General features: G+C 47.1%; 1 protein-coding gene across 4 annotated transcripts in view; it reads left to right on the forward strand.

Annotated features, from left to right (window-relative positions):
* The window catches only part of ASTL (astacin like metalloendopeptidase), a 75,476-nt gene that overhangs the window by 30,153 nt on the left and 20,935 nt on the right, over positions 1-24,388 (forward strand). For all 4 annotated transcript variants that reach the window (XM_063932029.1, XM_063932030.1, XM_063932031.1 and 1 more), the window contains one exon: positions 16,601-16,782. In XM_063932029.1, coding sequence (XP_063788099.1) covers positions 16,601-16,782 — 182 coding nt within the window. The remainder of the gene's footprint in view (positions 1-16,600; positions 16,783-24,388) is intronic.

A 24,388-nucleotide genomic window follows, 5' to 3' on the forward strand; every position in this document is an offset into this window, starting at 1 on the left:
GATATGCCCCCAGTGCAGAAATACATGTCCACACAGTGCCAGATATGCCCCATTGCAGATACACATGCCCCCACAGTGCCTCATATGCCTCCAGTGCAGATACACATGCCCCCACAGTGCTTCATGCCTCCAGTGCTGATACACATGCCCACACAGTGCCAGATATACCCCCAGTGCTGATACACATGCCCCCACAATGCCTACAACAGTGCCAGATATGCCCCCAGTACTTATACAAATGCCCCCACAGTGCCTCCCACAGTACCAGATGTGCCCCCAGTGCTGATACACATGCCCCCACAGTGCCTCAATTATCCCCCCCCCCAAAAAAAAAGTGCTGCTTATCGCGCTGCTGCTGTGAGTAGAAGGAGATCGCAACGTGCACCTCTCCTACCCCTCAGTCTCCGGCGGAAGTGTCTATCTTCAATTCGGCGCCGGCCTGTGAGCCAATCAGAAGCCTTAGCTGCCGGTCCGCGAGCTCTGATTGGCTCACAGGCCGGCGCTGGATTTTAGATAGACACCGCCGCTGGAGACCTGCTGTGAGTGCGCTGTGTCTGGCAGCGGTGGCCGGGAGCGGATCGAGCCGCATGCGGAGGATGAAAGAGCCGCATGCGGCTCGAGAGCCGCGGGTTGGCCACTGCTGCTCTATTCATTAAGCGATTTGCCCTTGCATAGAAAGCTAGAGAATTCTAAGATAGAGAATTCTACCATTTGAAGGTTACCTTGTACTTTGTGAAAAAAATGATCAGCATTACAGCTAAGCAGATCTATGTAGTGTTTGGCTGCGAGAGATTGGATGTGTGGTTGCACACTACATAGATCTGCACAACTGCAATACTGAATATATATTTTTTTACAAAGTACAAATAGCTTCATATAGTTAGAAATATATCATAGTTTCTCTAACGTCCTAGTGGATGCTGGGGACTCCGTAAGGACCATGGGGAATAGACGGGCTCCGCAGGAGACATGGGCACTTTAAGAAAGAATTTGGATACTGGTGTGCTCTGGCTCCTCCCTCTATGTCCCTCCTCCAGACCTCAATTTGAATCTGTGCCCGGACGAGCTGGGTGCTACTTAGTGAGCTCTCCTGAGCTTGCTATAAGAAAGTATTTTGTTAGGTTTTTTTATTTTCAGAGAGATCTGCTGGCAACAGACTCCCTGCATCGTGGGACTGAGGGGAGAGAAGCAGCCCTACTCTCTGAAGATAGGTCCTGCTTCTTAGGCTACTGGACACCATTAGCTCCAGAGGGATCGTACACAGGATCTCACCCTTTGTCGTCCGATCCCGGAGCCGCGCCGCCGTCCCCCTCGCAGAGCCGGAAGACAGAGGCTGGCGAAAGAAGCAAAAAGACTTTGAAATCGGTGGCAGAAGACTCCAGTCTTCACTGAGGTAGCGCACAGCACTGCAGCTGTGCACCATTGCTCCCACATTAATCCCACATACTCCGGTCACTGTAGGGTGCAGGGCGCAGGGGGGGGGGGGGGGGGGGCGCCCTGGGCAGCAATTAGAGACCTCTTTGGCAAAAGTTTGCATAATATACAGTTGGGCACTGTATATATGTATGAGTCCCCGCCAAAATTGTACATGAAAGCGGGACAGAAGCCCGCCATCGAGGGGGCGGGGCTTCTTCCTCAGCACTCACCAGCGCCATGTTTTTTCTCCACAGCACCGCTGAGAGGAAGCTCCCCAGTCTCTCCCCTGCAGTTACACGGTAGAAGAGGGTAAAAAGAGAGGGGGCACATAATTAGGCGCAAAAGATCAATATAAACAGCAGCTACTGGGTTAACATTAAGTTACTGTGTTATTCCTGGGTTAATAGCGCTGGGGTGTGTGCTGGCATACTCTCTCTCTGTCTCTCCAAAGGGCCTTATGGGGGAATTGTCTTCAGATGAGCATTCCCTGAGTGTGTGGTGTGTCGGTACCTGTGTGTCGACATGTCTGAGGTAAAAGGCTCCCCTAAGGAGGAGATAGAGCAAAAATGTGTGTGTGAGGGTGTCTCCGTCGACAACGCCGACACCTGTTTGGATATGTGTAATTAAGTGCTAAGGTGAATTTATTGCACAAAAGATTAGAGAACAGACAGGAAATCTACCCATGTCTGTCCCTATGTCACAGAGGCCTTCAGAGTCTCTCAATGCTCACTATCCAAAATAATAAACACTGATATCGAAACGGAGGTTGACTCCAGTGTCGACTACGATAATGCAAACTTACAGCCAAAATGGCAGAAAAGTATTCAATATATGATTATTGTAATAAAAGATGATTTGCATATCACTGATGACTCATCTGTCCCTGACACAAGGGTACACATGTTTAAGGGGAAGAAAACTGAGGTAAATTTCCCTCCTCTCATGATGAAAAAGAGCAGGAATCTCCAGACAAGAGACTGCAGTTTCCCACAAAGAATTCTCAGGCAGTATCTTTTCCCCACTAGGGCCAGGATACGATGGGAATCTTCCCCTAGGGTGTCACGTTTGCCCAAAAGGTAGCCCTGACGTAACAGCTATTCTCAGGGATCCTGCAGATAGCGTGCACATTCTGTTACACTACTCAGACCGGCGATTGTGACGGCATGGGTTTATAGCACTGTGGCAGCGTGGACAGGTACCTTATCAGCAGAGATTGAGACCCTAGTATGTAGATATATATAAAAGTATATATATTCACAAACGTGGAGCGGCACTCGAAGGACTTCAGTCAGATAACAAAGGACACAGCGGTCACTAGTTTGTTAGAATCGACGTTTCGATAATTTAATATCGTCTTCAGGATACATACAGTGCATACAAGACAACATTTATATACCTACTCACCAACCCTGTAGTCACCACGCCACTGCTGCGGGCGCCGGGTCCTCGGACGACAGTGTGAATCCGTCGCGCACTTCCTGTGCGCCCGGCCGCTCGAGCGGTTGCCTGGAGACCAAACAATAACATGTGATGTCAACAAAAAACGAGTGTCACTGGGCAATGCTGGATTACATGTATCTAACATAGATGTACATACAGGGACAAAAACTAATGATTATACAAGTGCATGCTAACAACACATCATCTGAGTACCATCTAAAAACGTATATTATATACGACTTTATATGCTAGCATCCATAGACTAAATGCATCAAGAGAACATTGCTAATCCATAAAGAAAAACAAACAGTGGTAACTCAAGCTCCAGTACAAGACAGGCAAAAGTAATCTTAATTGGTAATGGTACAAAGTGTGTTATAAGTCATGCACATAGGATTTCCAGGGTCCAGAACCATCATGGAGCTAAATTGGATACCTAAAACGTGATGCTGACAGAAACAAAAATGAAAGAAACCGATAATTTTTTGAGAGAGAACATGTAAACTCTACACAATCTAAGAAAAACCATTATATACTTCACAGAAAACAATTCAGGGGAAGGTTTTCATTAAGACCTTTCGGTGCAATAGTATTCAGGCGGTATATCCACCTGGCTTCTCTCTGAAGTAGGGCCTTGCCCCTATCACCCCCCCTAAGTCGTTTAGGTTCGGTATCAATGATTTTGTAGCGTAATGTGGTAAGGCCATGTCCCATTAATCTAAAGTGACGGGCCACAGGTTGATTTGATGCACTGCTGGCCCCCTCTAGTGCATGTCTGATGGCCGACCTGTGTAGAGCCATGCGCTCCTTGAACATCCTGGTGGTTTTCCCCACATATATGAGACCACAAGGGCATCTAATAATGTACACCACGTAAGTACTGGTACATGTTAGTACATGGCGTATGGCGATCCGTTCCCCTGAATGTGGATGGGAGAAGGAATCACCATACTCCATGAAACTACACGTGGTGCAACCGGTACATCTGTAACAACCCGCCTTTCTAGTGAGGAAGGTAGTCAGCCCAACTTTTTTGGTATTAGAAACATCGTTCTTAACAAGCCAATCTCTGAGATTCCTATTTCTGGTATAACTGGCTAATACTTTAGTATTTTTGAGCATACTCAGTTCGGGATCTGTTGTCACCACAGGCCATAAGTTCTTTACGGTCTTCGCTATATGTGGACTAGCTGGACAGTATTGTTGAACAAATGGGATACAGTCACCAAGTCGTTTGTGACGGTCACCGGATGGGATTAAGGTTCTGGAGCGTGGGATAGCCAACGCTCTCTCTTTGGCTTTCACCAAGTCCCCATACTTGTATCCTCTGAGCATGAATTGCTTCATCAGGTCATTAATCTCTCGTTCAGCATTGACTATATCATCAGATATACGGTGTATCCGCAAGAATTGAGAGAACGGTAGACCTCTCTTTGTGGAATTAGGATGTTGGCTATTAGCATGCAAAATTGTATTGCGGTCCGTGGCCTTCTTGTACAATGAAGTACAGATTCTGCCATTTGCCACAGAGATTTGGACATCTAGGTAATTCACGGATTGTGTGCTCATCTGATACGTGAATTTGATGGTACTTTCCATGGTATTGATGGCTGTCATTAAAGTATTGAAGTCCTGTTCTGTCCCTGACCATATGAGGAACAGGTCATCAATATACCGTGTAAAGAACAGAATCTTCGATGCAGTGTTGGTATCACTGAAGAAGGCATGGTGTTCCACCTCAAACATGTACGTATTCGCAAAGGCAGGGGCCACACAGGACCCCATCGCACAGCCTTGTTGTTGGACGTACCACCGAGAGTCAAATAGAAAATAATTTCTTTTTAGTGTTAGTTCCAATAATTTGATGAAAAATGAGATATCTGGGCCCAAGTACAGTGTGCTAGATGCCAGCAATCTGAAGACTGCATCTAGTCCCCCCGAATGGGGGATATTGGTATAAAGGCTAACAATATCTAATGTGCAGAGGAACACATTCTCTGGGAGTGTTTGTAACCTTTGTAGTTGGATTATTAAGGAAGTGGTGTCTTTTAAGTAAGTTTTCTGAGCTTGGACCACTGGCTGGAGGTAGATGTCTAAGTATTGGGAAATACGGTAATAGACAGAATGCCTCGCTGATATGATGGGGCGGCCTGGAGGGGAAATGGGGTTTTTGTGGATTTTAGGCAGTGTATATAGTACTGGGGCTACCGGATTCTCCTGGATGAGAGTGTCCCTGGTATTCTTGTTGATAAAGCCCTGTACCACTGCCTCATCCAAAACTCCTTTAAGCTCAAGATTAAATCTACTGGTAGGGTCCGTTGAAATCTCCAAATAAACGGAACTATCCTCCAGTTGTCTGTAGATCTCTTCTTTATATTTGTGTAAGTCTTGTAGAACAATCCCACCCCCCTTATCGGCGGGGCGGATGACAATACTATTGTCCTTACTTAATTTGTGGAGAATGTCCCAGTCTTTTTTAGACATATTGGATCTGCCTGGTTTAAAGGATTTAACAACGCTTTTAACCTCCTGGTCAAGTGAGCGGTTAAAACATCTAAGTGATGGATTCATGCTAAGGGGGTCGAAATTGGAGGCACCTTTAATTTTTTGGAGAGGGTTCGGAGTCATCTGGGACGTAGTTTCAGTAGGACCAAAATGTTCGCGTAGTCTAAGTTTCCTGTTGAAGCGATAGGAATCAATTTTCCATTGAAATTCATTAAATGGAGAGGAAGGTATAAATGACAAACCTTTGTTCAGTAGTTGCTCTTCCTCTTTTGAAAGGTCTCTGCAGGACAGGTTAAAGATTATTTTTTCTTTGGCTTCGTGGTCTTGTTTTTCTGCTTTGAAGATCCTACGCCATTGTCCTCCTCGTCTGGAAGGAGATCCCCTGTGGCCTCTCTTTGTGCCCGTGTGCTTACCCCTAAAGGGGGCTTACCAGTGGTAGATCTCCCTGTTGTATCCGGCTCACTTTGAGAGGACTGGCCTCCACTTGAGGTGTCCGTGTCGCCCGCAAATTTTCTAAATCGCCTCTGTCGGGGTTTGAACTCCCTTCTTTGGCCCGGATTGAACGCCCAGGTATACACCCTACCTTCGGCGTAGTCCTTTTGGACCAGGGTCAGCTTGTTTCGCTTGAATTTCACAAGCTCTCTACGGTAGGAGTCCACTTGTGTGGTCAATTTCGCAAGCCAGTCAGTGTTGGTGTCCTGTGTCAGTGTGGATAGGTGTAGGGCTTCAAATTCAGCTTTCTTCTGCTTAACTGCCTTCAATTCTCTGGCTGATTCCTCCACTACCAGTAGAATAAGGTCTAAGCTGCACTTATTAAGAATTGCTGCCCATTTTCGGCAGAATTCGGTGTTAAACTTCCCTATTGTTGGGGAATTTCTTACCCGAAAGCCCCTGGGTATTTGGCCACTCCGATGATAGTCGGACAAAGTCACTCCATGTAAGAAAAAATCGATCTCTTTCTTTGATAATCTTAATAGCTGGGCATACAATTGTTCCACAGATTGGGCACTTTCAGTCTGCTCAAAGTGCTCTTTGAAGCGTATGTTGTCTGCGTCGGCATCCGAGAAGCTCCAGGTTTCTCCTGTCTGGAGAGTAATATTCCTGATCCCTGTATTCTCCTGCATGCCCGTAGACAGTTAAAAACAAAAGCAAGTGCAAGCCTGCACTCTGCCAGGAATGGTGAGACGATGTATGGAGACTGAGGTGCCTTGTCAGAAGTGATGTACACAGTGATGATAGGTCAGAGACGTCCCATCACTGGATGACATCCATATACTGCAGTGTGGAGACCGGCACTCTTACACACAAATACAATTGCCCCGGTGCCTCCTCAAGTGATCCAAAGATCATATATATTCACAAACGTGGAGCGGCACTCGAAGGACTTCAGTCAGATAACAAAGGACACAGCGGTCACTAGTTTGTTAGAATCGACGTTTCGATAATTTAATATCGTCTTCAGGATACATACAGTGCATACAAGACAACATTTATATACCTACTCACCAACCCTGTAGTCACCACGCCACTGCTGCGGGCGCCGGGTCCTCGGACGACAGTGTGAATCCGTCGCGCACTTCCTGTGCGCCCGGCCGCTCGAGCGGTTGCCTGGAGACCAAACAATAACATGTGATGTCAACAAAAAACGAGTGTCACTGGGCAATGCTGGATTACATGTATCTAACATAGATGTACATACAGGGACAAAAACTAATGATTATACAAGTGCATGCTAACAACACATCATCTGAGTACCATCTAAAAACGTATATTATATACGACTTTATATGCTAGCATCCATAGACTAAATGCATCAAGAGAACATTGCTAATCCATAAAGAAAAACAAACAGTGGTAACTCAAGCTCCAGTACAAGACAGGCAAAAGTAATCTTAATTGGTAATGGTACAAAGTGTGTTATAAGTCATGCACATATGAATGGTGAGACGATGTATGGAGACTGAGGTGCCTTGTCAGAAGTGATGTACACAGTGATGATAGGTCAGAGACGTCCCATCACTGGATGACATCCATATACTGCAGTGTGGAGACCGGCACTCTTACACACAAATACAATTGCCCCGGTGCCTCCTCAAGTGATCCAAAGATCATATATATTCACAAACGTGGAGCGGCACTCGAAGGACTTCAGTCAGATAACAAAGGACACAGCGGTCACTAGTTTGTTAGAATCGACGTTTCGATAATTTAATATCGTCTTCAGGATACATACAGTGCATACAAGACAACATTTATATACCTACTCACCAACCCTGTAGTCACCACGCCACTGCTGCGGGCGCCGGGTCCTCGGACGACAGTGTGAATCCGTCGCGCACTTCCTGTGCGCCCGGCCGCTCGAGCGGTTGCCTGGAGACCAAACAATAACATGTGATGTCAACAAAAAACGAGTGTCACTGGGCAATGCTGGATTACATGTATCTAACATAGATGTACATACAGGGACAAAAACTAATGATTATACAAGTGCATGCTAACAACACATCATCTGAGTACCATCTAAAAACGTATATTATATACGACTTTATATGCTAGCATCCATAGACTAAATGCATCAAGAGAACATTGCTAATCCATAAAGAAAAACAAACAGTGGTAACTCAAGCTCCAGTACAAGACAGGCAAAAGTAATCTTAATTGGTAATGGTACAAAGTGTGTTATAAGTCATGCACATAGGTCTCTTTCATTTTTGTTTCTGTCAGCATCACGTTTTAGGTATCCAATTTAGCTCCATGATGGTTCTGGACCCTGGAAATCCTATGTGCATGACTTATAACACACTTTGTACCATTACCAATTAAGATTACTTTTGCCTGTCTTGTACTGGAGCTTGAGTTACCACTGTTTGTTTTTCTTTATGGATTAGCAATGTTCTCTTGATGCATTTAGTCTATGGATGCTAGCATATAAAGTCGTATATAATATACGTTTTTAGATGGTACTCAGATGATGTGTTGTTAGCATGCACTTGTATAATCATTAGTTTTTGTCCCTGTATGTACATCTATGTTAGATACATGTAATCCAGCATTGCCCAGTGACACTCGTTTTTTGTTGACATCACATGTTATTGTTTGGTCTCCAGGCAACCGCTCGAGCGGCCGGGCGCACAGGAAGTGCGCGACGGATTCACACTGTCGTCCGAGGACCCGGCGCCCGCAGCAGTGGCGTGGTGACTACAGGGTTGGTGAGTAGGTATATAAATGTTGTCTTGTATGCACTGTATGTATCCTGAAGACGATATTAAATTATCGAAACGTCGATTCTAACAAACTAGTGACCGCTGTGTCCTTTGTTATCTGACTGAAGTCCTTCGAGTGCCGCTCCACGTTTGTGAATATATATGATCTTTGGATCACTTGAGGAGGCACCGGGGCAATTGTATTTGTGTGTAAGAGTGCCGGTCTCCACACTGCAGTAAAAGTATATATAGCAATAATTCCACGAGGTGGAAGGTGCACTCACACTAAAATGAATGAAGTCCGTTCATAAAAAAGACTTTTATTGGAAAAGTCAAAAAGCCTTATATGTCGACGTTTCGGTCCGTATGACGAACCTTTCTCAAGACTAGTAACTCTTTAGATTAACATCGTTCATCAATTCTTAATCATGTGTCTACGATCAGATTAATGTCATCAAAAAACTTTCTATCACAAAAGGGGTAGCAATTCCGGACACAGCCATAAGTGTCATAGATGTGTATAGTATTAGATATACATCTGATCAAACAGATCCTGCTACCATGCTACAGCTACAGGGTCACGGAAAGTGAAGTGTGATAGGTGGAGAGAGGAGCGGAGCGTCCCTGTGCTGTGGAGAAGGGTTCTCGGACCTGGTCTCCACAGCTATAGCTGGTAATTCTGATATTTTGCCTTAAATTCCTGCACAGCCTAGGAAAGCACGACATTATCAAATGCAGCCTTTCGAACAAAGAAACAAGAAAGTCCGAGGTGCGTCCTTTCTTGCCAGAGGCGGGGGCAGAGGAAAGAAGCTGCACAACACAGCTAGTTCCCAGGAACAGAAGTCCTCCCCGGCCTCTACAAAAACCACTGCATGTCGCTGGGGCTCCACAGGCGGAGCTAGGCCCGGTGGGGGCACGCCTTCGTAAGTTCAGCTACAAGTGTGTTCACTCCCTGTTAGATCCCTGGGCAATAGATATTGTGTCTCAGGGATACAAGCTGGACTTTGAGAAGATGCCCCCTCACCGACGGCCCTGCCGGCTTCCCCCCACGAGAGGGAAACAGTGTTAACTGCAATTCACAAATTGTATCTTCAACAGGTGGTGGTCAAGGTTCCCCTCCTTCAACAAGGAGGGGATTATTATTCGACCATGTGGTAGTCCCGAAACCGGACGGTTCGGTCAGACCCATATTGAATTTAAAATCCCTGAACATATACCTGAAAAGGTTCAAGATGGAATCGCTAAGAGTGGTCATTGCAAGCCTGAAAGGGGGAGATTTTATGGTGACTCGGGACATAAAGGATGCATACCTTCATGTCCCCATTTATCCACCTCATCAGGCGTACCTCAGAATTGCGGTATGGGATTGTCATTACCAATTTCAGACGTTGCCGTTTGGTCTCTCCACGGCCCCGAGAATGTTCACCAAGGTAATGGCGGAAATGATGGTGCTCCTGCGGAAGCAAGGTGTCACTATTATCACGTACTTGGACGATCTCCTCATAAAAGCGAGATCAAGAGAGCAGTGGCTGAACAGCGTATCACTTTCTCTGGAAGTGTAACGGCAACACGGCTGGATTCTATATATTCCAAAGTCGCAGTTGGTTCCTACAGTTCATCTGCCTCTCCTAGGCATGATCCTAGACACCGACCAGAAAAGGGTTTATCTCCCGATAGAGAGAGCTCAGGAGCTCGTGACACTGGTCAGGAATCTATTAAAACCAAAACAGGTGTCAGTGCATCACTGCACTCGAGTCCTGGGAAGGATGGTGGCATCATACGAGGCCATTCCCTTCGGCAGGTTCCATGCGAGGACCTTCCAATGGGACTTACTGGACAAGTGGTCCGGATCACATCTTCAGATGCATCGGTTAATCGCCCTATCCCCCAGGGCCAGGATGTCTCTCCTGTGGTGGCTGCAGAGTACTCACCTTCTCTAAGGTCGCAGATCCGGCATTCAGGACTGGGTCCTGGTGACCACGGATGCAAGCCTCCGAGGGTGGGGGGCAGTCACATAGGGAAGAAATTTCCAAGGGCTGTGGTCAAGTCAGGAGACTTGCCTTCACATCAACATCCTGGAACTAAGGGCCATATACAACGCCCTACGTCAAGCGGAGTCCCTGCTTCGCGACCAACCGGTTCTGATTCAGTCAGACAACATCACCGCAGTGGCTCATGTAAACCGCCAAGGCGGCACAAGGAGCAGGGTGGCGATGGTAGAAGCCACCAGAATTCTTCGCTGGGCGGAGAATCACGTAAGAGCACTGTCAGCAGTGTTCATTCCGGGAGTGGACAACTGGGAAGCAGACTTCCTCAGCAGGCACGACCTCCACCCGGGAGAGTGGGGACTTCATCAAGAAGTCTTCACGCAGATTGCAAGGCGGTGGGAACTGCCACAGGTGGACATGATGGCATCCCGCCTCAACAAAAAGCTACAAAGATATTGCGCCAGGTCAAGAGACCCTCAGGCGATAGCTGTAGACGCACTAGTGACACCGTGGGTGTTCCAGTCGATTTATGTATTTCCTCCTCTTCCTCTCATACCAAAGGTGCTGAGAATCATAAGAAAAAGAAGAGTGAGAACAATACTCATTCCGGATTGGCCAAGAAGGACTTGGTATCCGGATCTGCAAGAAATGCTCACAGAGGACCCATGGCCTCTGCCTCTAAGACAGGACTTGTTGCAACAGGGGCCCTGTCTGTTCCAGGACTTACCGCGGCTGCGTTTGACGGCATGGCGGTTGAACGCCGGATCCTAGCAGAAAAAGGCATTCCGGATGAGGTTATTCCTACGCTGATAAAGGCTAGGAAGGACGTGATGGCTAAACATTATCACCGTATATGGCGAAAATATGTTGCTTGGTGGGAGGCCAGGAATGCCCCTACGGAGGAATTCCAGCTGGGCCGTTTCCTTCACTTCCTACAGTCGGGAGTGACTTTGGGCCTGAAATTGGGTTCCATTAAGGTCCAGATTTCGGCTCCATCCATTTTCTTTCAAAAAGAACTGGCTTCCCTTCCTGAAGTCCAGACGTTTGTAAAGGGAGTGCTGCATATTTAGCCCCCTTTTGTGCCTCCAGTGGCACCTTGGGATCTTAACGTGGTGTTGGGTTTCCAGAAGTCACACTGGTTTGAGCCACTCAAAACCGTGGAGTTAAAATTTCTCACGTGGAAGGTGGTCATGCTATTAGCCTTGGCTTCAGCTAGGCGTGTGTCAAAATTAGCGGCTTTGTCACATAAAAGCCCCTATCTGGTTTTCCATATGGACAGGGCAGAATTGCGGACCCGTCCACAATTTCTGCCAAAAGTGGTGTCATCCTTTTCATATGAACCAACCTATTGTGGTGCCTGTGGCTACTCGTGACTTGGAGGATTCCGAGTTACTAGCTGTGGTCAGGGCTTTGAAGGTTTATGTAGCCAGAACGGCTAGGGTCAGGAAAACAGAATCTTTGTTTATCCTGTATGCTTCCAACAAGCTTGGGGCGCCTGCTTCAAAGCAAACTATTGCTCGCTGGATCTGTAACACGATTCAGCAGGCTCATTCTGCGGCTGGGTTGCCGCTGCCTAGATCAGTTAAGGCCCATTCCACAAGGAAGGTGGGCTCTTCTTGGGCGGCTGCCCGAGGGGTCTCGGCATTACAGCTTTGCCGAGCGGCTACTTGGTCAGGTTCAAACACCTTTGCAAAGTTCTACAAGTTTGATACCCTGGCTGAGGAGGACCTTGTGTTTGCTCATTCGGTGCTGCAGAGTCATCCGCACTCTCCCGCCCGTTTGGGAGCTTTGGTATAATCCCCATGGTCCTTACGGAGTCCCCAGCATCCACTAGGACGTTAGAGAAAATAAGATTTTACTTACCGGTAAATCTATTTCTCGTAGTCCGTAGTGGATGCTGGGCGCCCGTCCCAAGTGCGGACTTCTTCTGCAATACTTGTATATAGTTATTGCTTAAATAAGGGTTATGTTGGTTGCATCAGGGTTGATCTGATGCTCCGTTGTTATTCATACTGTTAACTGGGTAAGTTTATCACGAGTTATACGGTGTGATTGGTGTGACTGGCATGAGTCTTGCCCTGGATTCCAAAATCCTTTCCTTGTACTGTCAGCTCTTCCGGGCACAGTTTCTCTAACTGAGGTCTGGAGGAGGGACATAGAGGGAGGAGCCAGAGCACACCAGTATCCAAATTCTTTCTTAAAGTGCCCTGTCTCCTGCGGAGCCCGTCTATTCCCCATGGTCCTTACGGAGTCCCCAGCATCCACTACGGACTACGAGAAATAGATTTACCGGTAAGTAAAATCTTATTTTTTAAGCAGGATCAACTAGCTCAATCAGTAAGGTGTTTGACTGTACTGCAACAGGTTATGGGTTTGTATACTGGTATGGCAGTATATTAGTGTGTATGTGTTATTTAATAAAGGTTATCGCAACTGAATAACAACGAGTTCTCGAGTTAGGTGCGTGAATGCGTGTCCAAATCAATTTTCTTGCAGTGTGTGTGTATAATAAATATATAAAATGTGGGAAGGGAGACCATGGGCTTTCTCTGGGATCAGTTCTGTCATGCCCCTTCCCCATTAGGACATGCACCCTTTATCCCTATTAGAAAAAGGGAACCAAAAAGTCTAGTTCTAGTCTTATGACGTTCATTGCCTTTGCTTTGGGTGTGGATCATTCGATCTACACTAAAAAGGTCTACAGTCAATAGGTCTACCACTAATGGTAGACATGCATTAGGTCAACAGGGTCAAAGGGTCAACGTAGAATAGTTAGACAGTAGGAAAGGTCAACGGTATTTGGTCTCTTGGTTGACCACACTTAGGTCGACAATGTCTAGGTTGACCACTACTGGTCGACAGGGTTTCTAGGTCGCCAGGTCAAGAGGTCGACATGAGTTTTTCACAACTTTTATTTTATTTTTTTCAACTTTTTCATACTTAACGATCCACGTGGACTATGATTGGGAATAGTAACCTTGCCCGAAGCATGGCAAGCGAACCGAGCCATGCAAGGGGACACAGTGCACTAACTGGGGTTCCCAGTCACTGTACGGAGAAAACGACACCAACAGAAAAAAAAACTCATGTCGACCTTTTAACCTGTCGACCTAGAACATGTCAACCTTGAAACCCTGTCGACCTAGTTACTGTCGACCAATAGTGGTCGACCTAGATACTGTCAACATAAGTATGGTCAACCCTCCATACCACACCCAAGGTCAACAGGGTCAAAAGGTCGACATGAAAATGGTAGACACAAAAAAGGTAGACAATCTTTTTTTTTTTTTTTTTTTTTTTTCTTTTTTTTTGGGGGGGGGGGATGGTATTTTGTACATTTTCAGCCACAATCAAGCCCCATTAGTGTACTGCGTTCCCTCGCATGGACTGCTTTGCTTCGCTGTGCTTCGGGCAAGGTTATTATTTCCGATCGTAGACCACGTGGGATGGTGAAGTATAAATTGGTTGGAAAAAATTACAGAAATTAAAAAAAATTAACTAGTGACTTCCATATGTGTGTTGACCATTTATCATGTCAACCATTTGACCCTGTCGTCCAAATGAATATCTACCATTAGTGGTAGACCTATTTAGTGTAGATCTATAGTCCGGATACTCTTTACTTTTGTAGTTTACGGTCAGTGTTGTTTCATGCCTGCAGTACCATGCCTCACCACTGCGTTATTTTACTGTGCTGTTTTTCAGCTGCTGCAAAACATGTTGCTTTACATTAGAGATGGCCATCGGTGGGTTATCCATCGATGGTTGTAATCGATGGTACCATTGATGGCAACCATCGATGGCATAACATTGTTTGTTAGGGATCCATTGATGGTTTCACCCTTCGATGGTTATCCTTGCTTTACTATGAAGTGGACTTGGGCCAAGCAGTGGCTGGGGGCGGGGATTCATGGGTGTCAGGGGGCGGAGCTATTCTCCATGTCCAGACACATTGTAAAGGGGAAAAAAAAACTATTTTGAATCATTGATGGCCATCCCTACTTTACATTTGTTCTTCAGTTCAATAGTGTTTGAAAGCATGCTTATACAGCTCCTGGTCTCCATGTCATAAGTGAACACAGACACAACACTTCATTGTACATTTTAGTCATTCATTAACCTAACTGGGCAAAGTTATCTCTTCACCTTGCCAGTCAGACAACACAAAAGTGGGCTGTTAACTGCAGGTGTACCCAGAGAGCACAACAGAACGTATACCCTCCAACTTTTCTCTGCTGAAAACAGATACAGATGAAGTGCGGTGCATGGCCATGGGTAAAGGGGGCGTGGCCACATGTAAAAGTGCGGCAGGGTAACATACCCTCCAACAATTTACACATAAAAATCGGTACAAATCCGAAAAGGGAGCGTGGCCACAGGTAAAGCTGCGTGGTAATGCCCCTTTTCCTATACTTTCAATGGAAGTTTGGAGAGCCAAAAATCGGTACAGACCATAAAAAAAGGTACTGTACCTGCTAAAAAGGTACAGCCAGAGGGTAAGGGCTAAGTCTGAGTCCATATCTCTACCATGGTACAGCCGGCCGCGGAGAGAGGTAGGCTGGTTCAGGACAAGTGTCCTCTATGGAGAGAGGACAGCAAGCAGAGCGGGCAGTGGGAAACTGACCGCTCATGACCCAGGATATTTAAGGGGACTCGCAGATCTTGCTTAAAGTGTGCTTTGAGGTAATTGTGGAACTAAACGGAGCTACGCTGTGTGACTGAGCAGCACTGACAGGCTCCTATACTGCCCACACAATCAAGTATAAAGTACTAGCTTCGGGGAGGGCTCCACCCGCTCCTGGCCGCGCCTCCGGACACCACCTCCTGGTTCTGCAGCAAGGGGAAAGGTATCCGCCTCCTCCCCAACTTGCACTCATGTGTCACCTCCCGCTTCCCTCAGTCCCTGCTCTCTCTCTCATTGCTGTGCCACCCAGGCTCCCTTCCCCATCTGTGCTCCCTCCCCTGTTTTCAGTCCTGTGTGCTCTGCAGATAGCCATGGAGTGACAGGGAGGGGCTCCGCTTTTCACTGAGCAGCGTTGCGGGAGTCTCTGTTCCCGCATCCCTGCTAAGAAAACCGGTACAAATCGGTACAGGAGTTTTGGGTGCCACAGACCATACAAAATCGGTAGTGTACCCGCTAAAACGGCACAGTTGGAGGGAATGTAGAACGCAGGGACAGAATAATAAAGAAACATGCAAGTCTACGGCTCCAGGCCTACACATAAAAATGGATACAACACATACTTGCCTACCTGACCCTCTCCATGAGGGAGAAAATGCTCTGTTTCTGGACTTTCCTGGTAATGTATGATTGCCATCACCTGTGGTGAAACACCTTTCTTATCAATTACCTAGCTCACCACAGGTGATGGCAATCATACATTACCAGGAAAGTCCAGGAACAGAGCATTTTCTCCCTCATGGAGAGGGTCAGGTAGGCAAGTATGATACAACATCATGGCACCGTGATGATGAACAGCCACCTAGCTGGCCATAAATCATAAGTATTAAAACTGTTTTTACTTACCCCATAAAATGATGCAATTTTTCTGTTTGCTAAGCAGAGCATCAGGTAAGAGGGAACACCCAACCTCCCCCCTCACTGAGGGACACCATGGTATGCAGACAGGACAGTGCAGGAAAGTGGTACTGTTCCACCAAAATCAAAAGGCCCTTGATAATTTTCAACCCCGGGCCCACACGGTCCTTAATCCACCCCTGACAGAACGGTGTTGTATTGTGTGATAATGAACATAAACATTGCTGCCTGGTGATACAAACATATCATTGAAAAGCACAGTAGAACACTGCTGGAAGGCAGTGCATTTAGGAAAGCATGCACAAGCTATACGTTCGTTTGAAAGTGGACAAAAGTTAAACGCATATCATGTTACTCTCATAGGAGCAAATGTATCATACCTCCAAGAGAGAGAAAGTAAAGACGTTGCCCATGGCTGATTAGTTGCTATGGGCAATATCTCCATTTTATGTATCTAAGGTTTTGATACATCTCCCCCATAACAATCATGTGACCCTTGTGTTTTCCAGCTGCTATGCAGGTATTGGTCGCACTGGAAAGAAGCAATTGGTCTCTCTGTCCTTTGAGTGCCTGAAGAAGGGAAAAGGGGTGGTTCTACATGAACTGATGCATGTGGCTGGATTTTGGCATGAACACTCTCGAGCAGACCGCGATCTCTACATCTATATAAACGGGAAATCCATAATGAGTGGTATGAGCGATATCAATCCCACATTTTTTTTTTCTTGTCCTGCTTGTCCTTTCCCCAAAGCCAGAAATATAGGAAATGGGCAGCGCCCATATGATATGCACATGTGACGTAGAGACATATGAGGAGTCCTAGGTGCACTGAGTCACTCACCCCGGAATGTATCAAACCTTCTAAAGACAACTGGAGAAGTTGCTCATAGCAACCAATCTGATCCTAAGTAAATAAATGATAGCTATGTAAATAAATGATAGCTAGAAGCAGCTTGATTGCTATGGGCAACACCTCCACTTACCCTCTTTAGAAGGTTTGACACCCGCGCCCCTTCCCCCCCCCCCCTCCACCACCATCTGTATGAATGATGGTTTGTGGCACATCTAGTTCTCTTACCCTATGTGCTGTAGCAGCTGTTTTGCTATGATGTCCGATGTTTAGAGATCTGCAAGGCACATGTACAGGTTTCCATCTGCGAGATTGTATGCATTGCGGCCTAGCTGCAGCATGATTGGGGGGCATGTGTTTTTCTGGGCATGGCGAGGCTAGTGTCTGCGTATTCTGACACAGATTTACTGTCCTCGCAAGCGGTCAGGAGGTGACCATTCTGCATAAGCTTAGGTTGAGTTAGCTTACTCAGATGCATTACGCGGATCTTTTTTCCTCAAGACGCCTCCTACAGATATTAGCAAGTTTACACACAGCAGCTGCACCCAAAAATACAGATGCTGTGCAAAAGCGCCCATCTCTGAATCAGGGCCATATAGCCATACCAATAACTTGTAAACTATCGCACATGCTACTTTTTTTTTTTTTTTTCCTTCTTTTTTTAATTCATTTTTTCAAAAATTACAAATGCCCTATAATGCTGCTTTTGGAAGTAACTTAGTGGAATGTTTGCCCCAGCCAAAGTGTTTAGATTGTTTTGAATTCTCATTTCTAGTATTGGAGTATGTTGGCCGACTTATATCCCTTTTTCACTGCCACTAAAACCCGGGATACTGCTGTGATAACCCGGGACACGGCTCAGTGGAACCGGCTCCTTAAAGAAACCTGGATCCAGTGACTGGGAACTCAACTCGGGTAGCAACCAGGGTTTGACCCGGGTTAAGGGGTCCCACTTACCGCATGGGGATTGGGTATAAAAACGGAATGGTATCTGTGACAATTGTCACCAGTATGGTCTGGAGACTCTAGACCATTCCAGGTTTTTTTTACCCTAACCCCACTTTATGCAGTTACAGCTAGCATCCTGGATGGGACACGACCCACCCCTGCCCTGCTCCGTGTTCTAAATCCTGAGTCGGAACCCTGGGATTTTGGTGGAAAAGGGGCCTTACTGTAATTGAGCAATGGAACCCAGAATATCTCTGTGGTGAAGTTCTCAGTAAAGTCTCATACAAGTCTATAGATTGTAAGCTTGCCTATAGATTGTAAGCTTGCGAGCAGGGCCTTCCTACCTCTGTCTGTCTGTTTTTACCCAGTTTTGTTCTATTACTGTTGTTCTAATTGTAAAGCGCAACGGAATATGCTGCGCTATATAAGAAACTGTTAATAAATAAATAAATAAATAATGTATTAGTGGTTATTGGAGTTATGTTTGTGGAGAGCTCCAAGATTTATACAGTTAAGTGAGTAAATTAACAGGACACATTAATAATGAACATCTTTTTTAAATTTACTTAAATTTATTTGTACACTATATATTACTCTCCTTCCCAACTCACTCTGTTCCAGCACTGCAGGTAAACTTCATCACTTATACCTGCCCAGGTATAGCTGGTGGAATCATTATTTTATGGTTTATCACGACTTCTTATGGTCACGATAGTGCAGAAATCCTGACAGCGTGTGTGTTTTTTTTTTTCTAACATGGTTTTTATAACGTGGTTTTTAAAACGGTCATCATAGTTCATGTTTGAGTTGAACTGTACTTTGTGATTTTTTTCAAGCATACCATGTTCATAAGCGCTGTTATGCTTGCGATGGCTGGCGGGATGCATCGCATTTTGCATGTGATGCATCCCGCTAGTCAGCGCAAACATAACAGCGTTTATTAATGCACAAAGAAGCCCATAGCTTCTACTGTGCAATGCCCACCACATGCAAGCTATAGAATGTATGTCACATTCCAGAGCTTGGTGCATATGAGAAAAGCAGTCAAACCTCTGAAATCTCCATTTTCTGAGGTTTGGCCGTAGTTTTAACTGTGCTGCATCCTGTTCTCAGAGCTAGCAGGTAGGGCCGGCGCTACCACTAGGCAGCTTTAGGCAGCTGCCTATGGGCGGCACCACACAAGTGAATGAGAGAACGCTCCAGCTTAGCCAAACTCCTCCTATACTGTAAGAGAGGAGGAGCAGCTCGTGGGCACCCACCAAGTCACAACCCTGCAGCCCCCCTCCCGACCCCCCCCCCCCCGCAGTGCCGCCCCGCAGAGTGGAATGTTCAATCAGGCTGCTGTGCTGGGCGGCGCATGTGCTCCTGAGTGGTCCCACTCCACATTATCCTTACGAGCTGGCACTGACGCTCCCCCTGCAACTGTCTCCCGCGTAATGATGGCCACTCCGGCGTACCCCCGGGCCCCACCCCCACTTTGGCTCAGTAAGCAGTTAATCGATGGGCCGCTCCGCTGCCGCATCCCCCCCCCCCCCCCGAGTTTGGGCTTACGGAGATGAGTCACCCGCTCCGACGCTCTCCCCCCCCCCCCCCCCCCGCGCCTCCCCGCGATCGGCTCCTGCAACTTGTCCGCATAACCATACCTGCTGCCTCCTCCTCCTGCATCTTGTCACCTGCTCCACCCCACGGCTATTCGGCTCCTGCTGCCTCCCCCTCCTCCTGTATCCCGTCACCTGCCCCCCTCCCCACGGCAATTGGGCTCCCGCTGTCTCCCCTCCCTGCAATTGGGCTCCAGCTGCCTCCCCCCTCCCCGCAGTTGGGCTCCCACTGCCTCCCCCTCCCCGCAATTGGGCTCCCGCTGCCTCCCCCCCTCCTTCTTTTTACTAGCAGCTCCTCTTCAGCTCGGCTCCAACATGTTGCTAGATTCTCTCACCCCCACCCCTGCAATTCGGCTCCCACGTGTTGCATCCCCCCCTCCTGCATCTTGTTACTAGATTCCCCCCCCCCCCCCATTGGGCTCCCACATGTTGCCTCCCCCCCATCCTCCTTTATCTTGTTACCAGCTCCCCCCCTCGATCAGTATCCCGCATGGCAGGAGCACCCGCATAATTTTTCCCTCTTCCCCCTGGTGCGTTTGGTTTCCCGACATGTTACCCGATCCCCCTGCAACTGGGCTCGGCTCCCGTGTCTAATTACCTGATCCCCCCCCCCCCCCCTACCCCCATGAGTGGGCCCCTGCTTGTTTCCCACTCTCCCACCCACGATTGGGCTCCAGCAAGATTGTTACCCACTCCTCCCCACCCAAGATTAGGCTCCTGCATGTTACCCGGGGTCGGCGCTACCATTAGGCAGCTGCCTATGAGTGCTGAGTGTACCAAAAAAAAAAAAAAAGTGAGGCACCCGCGGCGCTCTCTGCTCATCCGGGTTGGAGCCACATGTCCGGCGCTGATCCCTCCTCCCCCTGCTGCATCACTCACACCCCCCTAAAGACAGGGGTGTGCCGTGAGTCGAGGGGGGTGTGGACTTGCGGCATGCCTCCATTTACATGGTGATGGGCGAGGGCACGCGACACGCACACAGGGGAAGCAGAGGCGTGGACTCGCACACTCCTCCATTTCTATTGAGATGAGAGGGGAGGCTGGGGAGCAGGCAGACCAGAGAGCGGCCGCTCCTGATTGGCTGCCGGTCCACGGCAGATTTTAAATAGTAGCGCCACGGTCATCATAGGAGCCATTGCCGCACCAAAGGCCGCCCACCACAGCCTCCTCCTACGTTGCACCACCGCTGCCCTCAGTCCTCCTCTGCCACCCTCAGTCCTTCTCTGCACCTCCACAACATCTCCAAAGACCACAGCCTCCCCCGCCCCGCGCCGACCACAGCCTACTCATGCACCGCAGCTGCTAAATAGGTAATCTTACCCTGCTGCCTTTCTCTCTCTCTCTCTCTCCCTAGTCCCTACTGTATGCTCGTGCTGTCCCTGTCTTTGTCACTCTCCCTGTGCCTGCTGTCACTTTCCCTGTTCCTCTGTCACTCTCCCTGTCCCTGCTGTCACTTTCCCTGTCCCTCTGTCAATCTCCCTGTCCCTGCCGTCACTTTCCCTGTCACTCTCACTGTCCCTGCTGTCATCTTCCCTGTCTCTCAGTCACTCTCCCTGTCCTTGTGTCCCTGCTGTCACTTTCCCTGTCCCTGCTGTCACTCTCCCTGAATTTTGTCTCATTGCATGTGGCATAATGTGAATTTCGGCTCATACCAGGGGCTATAATGTGAATTTCGGCTCATACCCTGTGCTATAATGTGAATTTTGGGTAATACTGTGTGCTATAATGTGAATTTTGGGTCATACTGTGTGCTATAATGTGAATTTTTGGTCATCCTGTGTGCTATAATGTGAATTTTGGGTCATACTGTGTGCTATAATGTGAATTTTGGTTCATTCTGTGTGCTACAATGTGAATTTCGGCTCATACCGTGTGCTATAATGTGCAGTTTGGGTCATTTAGTGTGCTATAATGTGAAAGGGGCACCAGTACTAAAGAGTATAAGGGGTCCTACTATTGTGGTGCAAAATGTGCATAAGGGGTAGTAAACTACACTGAAGGACACACCCCTTTTGCATGTCCACGCCCCCTTTTTCCAGAGCACACGCATCTCTTCGGCGCGTGCATAGTTACAACCTTAACTTTTCCATACCCCCACCTCAAAATTTCCACTTCGACCACTATATATATATATATATATATATATATATATATATATATATATAATATTTATACACACACAGATATGTCCTCCCTCATCTAACGTGCGAACAGGCCATGCGTGCATACTAGCTGCGACCACCATCATGCGGTGGCTGTGGAACTTATTACATGCTGTGTCTGCACTTTTTCACTTTAGGGGGCTCAATATCTTCATTTAATTTTTTTTTTTTTATGTTGGGGGGGGGGGGGGGGGCTGAAAGGTGTAAGTGATTACAATAAACTTCCAACAAGTGAGTGCAAGTGGTGTGGTGTTCTGACTTCCTCCCCTGAAACAGGCCATTATTTTCCCCATGTCTAATTTCAGTGTGTTTTTGACTTTGTTTTGTTCTTTTTTTTTTTTGTTCACCTTCCTCCACCAATGTAAAAAAAAAAAAAAAAACACCACCCAACACTACTACCGCCAACAGAACCCTGATGGGATGTTTAAAGCCTGCTTACATATATTTTAGACTGGTCCTATATGAAAAGGCTGGCTATGACTAAAAGTATCTAAAAAGGTGAAATTGCAAAGAAAGATAATATTTTTGAAAGTCCCACTTTAATTGAAAAAAAAAAATTAAAAAAAATTGGGAACTTTTTTTTATTTTTTGCTGTTTCAGAGCAGCGGATTGGAGCTCTTCTGAATATGTCATTGAACAGGGCCAGCATCTGACCTTGTCTGACAGTATACACTATATGCACATTCCAGTGCCACTTTTTGTACCAGATTCTGCTGAAGTACAGGCAGCAGCTATTGCAGTGTTTTCAGGGGGTGTGATATGCTTTACCGGCGATCGGGATGACGGAGGCAATAAGGCCGACACCGGCATCCTGATGCTGAGAATCTCGTCACTGGTCGGTTAACTATAGTTACCCTTTCCTTTCCTTTCCTTTCCGCAGCCTAACCATAACCCTCAGGGCCGGATTAAGCCTTGGGGGTGCCTGGTGCACTTTGGATAAGGGGATCCTGATGGAGGTGGGGGGCAGTGTATAAGATTGTACATACCTCACAACATGACCTATTACTGGAGGGATAAAATGCTCTGTACATGGACTTCCCTCTTAATATATGATTGGTGTCACCTGTGTAGAACTATTTCATTGATAAGAAAGGTGTTTCAACACAGGTGATTGCAATCATAACTTAAGTGGGAAGTTCAACTTGGTAGAACAGGCATTTCCAACCACGGTCCTCAAGGCACACCAACAGTGCAGGTTTTAGTGATAGCCAGGCTTCAGCACAGATGGTTAAATCAAAATAACTGAGGTACTAATTAAGTCAACTGTGTTCAAGCATGGATATCACTAAAACCAGGACTGTTAGTGTGCCTTGAGAGGACCGTGGTTGGGAAACACTGTGGTAGAAAGCATTTTGTCCCTCCTGGAATGGGTCACATTGGGATGTATGGACTGTGCATATTAAATTTAGCCCAATGGTGTATATTTGATTTTTAATATTAGTTTAATAATGCCTGGGTACTGTTTCTTACCTCCACCTAATTGAAAGACAACTATTTTATAAAATGTTCTTGTAGTGGAACAAAGACAACTTAAACAACCTTCCACATACACATAGAAAAGTAAAATCTACAATGTATCTTGCCACATGCAAAAATAGCAGCAGCCTCTGTACTACTTACACACTGGGACAGGACTCTGTGTGTGTGTGTGTGGTCTCTCTAGACCAGGCATGTCCAAACTGCGGCCCTCCAGCTGTTGTGAAACTACATATCCCAGCATGCCCTGACACAGTTTTGCTGTCAGGGCATGCTGGGATGTGTAGTTTCTCAACAGCTGGAGGGCTGCAATTTGGACATGCCTGCTCTAGACCCTCATTAGATAACAAGTTACACAGGACTCAGACACCCAGGTGTGAGAGAGCTGTAAGTGACACAGCTCTCTCCACCCTCCTATCTCTCCTCTGATTGGGAATCTCCGTTGATAGTTCATGAAACCAGATACTCCTGTGTCTCTGTCTGCACTGCATTCTGTCCTGCTCACATTCTGGCTGTCTGGTTCTGCTGCTGCATAAAAAGGGAAAGCTAATGATGTTAGTGTGCTCTGGCCGGGGGTGGGGGGGCCCTGACAGAGGGGGGCCTGGGGTATAGTATGCCCTGCATCCCTCCTTTAATCTGAGTATGCTAACCCTTCCCAGTGGTGTCTAAACCTAACACCTCCTCCCCACAGCCTAAACCCATACTTGCCTACCTGACCCTCTCCATGAGGGAGAAAATGCTCTGTTCCTGGACTTTCCTGGTAATGTATGATTGCCATCACCTGTGGTGAAACACCTTTCCTATCAATTAACTAGCTCACCACAGGTGATGGCAATCATACATTACCAGGAAAGTCCAGGAACAGAGCATTTTCTCCCTCATGGAGAGGGTCAGGTAGGCAAGTATGCCTAAACCTAACTCTCCCTTTCCCACTGCCTAACCCCCCCCCCCCCAGGGGTGCCTAACCCTCCCTCCCTTTCCCCCCTAACCCTCCCTTCCAGCAGCCTAACCCTACCCTGCTTAACCCTAACGCCCCCAGGGGTGCCTAATCCAAATTCTCCCCAGGGCTGCCTAAACCAGGTGTCTGCATTCTGGTGTTGGCATTTCGTTTGCTGTCGGAGTTCTGGCGCCGGCATACTGACCGCATCTCGTTTTCAGGAAGGTGAGACTGCTTTGTTTATGTTGTCACTGGAAGTATTACGTTTGTGACTGACACTTTGGTTAAAGCCAGTGGGAAAATATGGGAGTCATTTGGGACCTCTG

Source organism: Pseudophryne corroboree, chromosome 6 (genome assembly GCF_028390025.1).
Source record: "Pseudophryne corroboree isolate aPseCor3 chromosome 6, aPseCor3.hap2, whole genome shotgun sequence".
NCBI lineage: Eukaryota > Metazoa > Chordata > Amphibia > Anura > Myobatrachidae > Pseudophryne > Pseudophryne corroboree.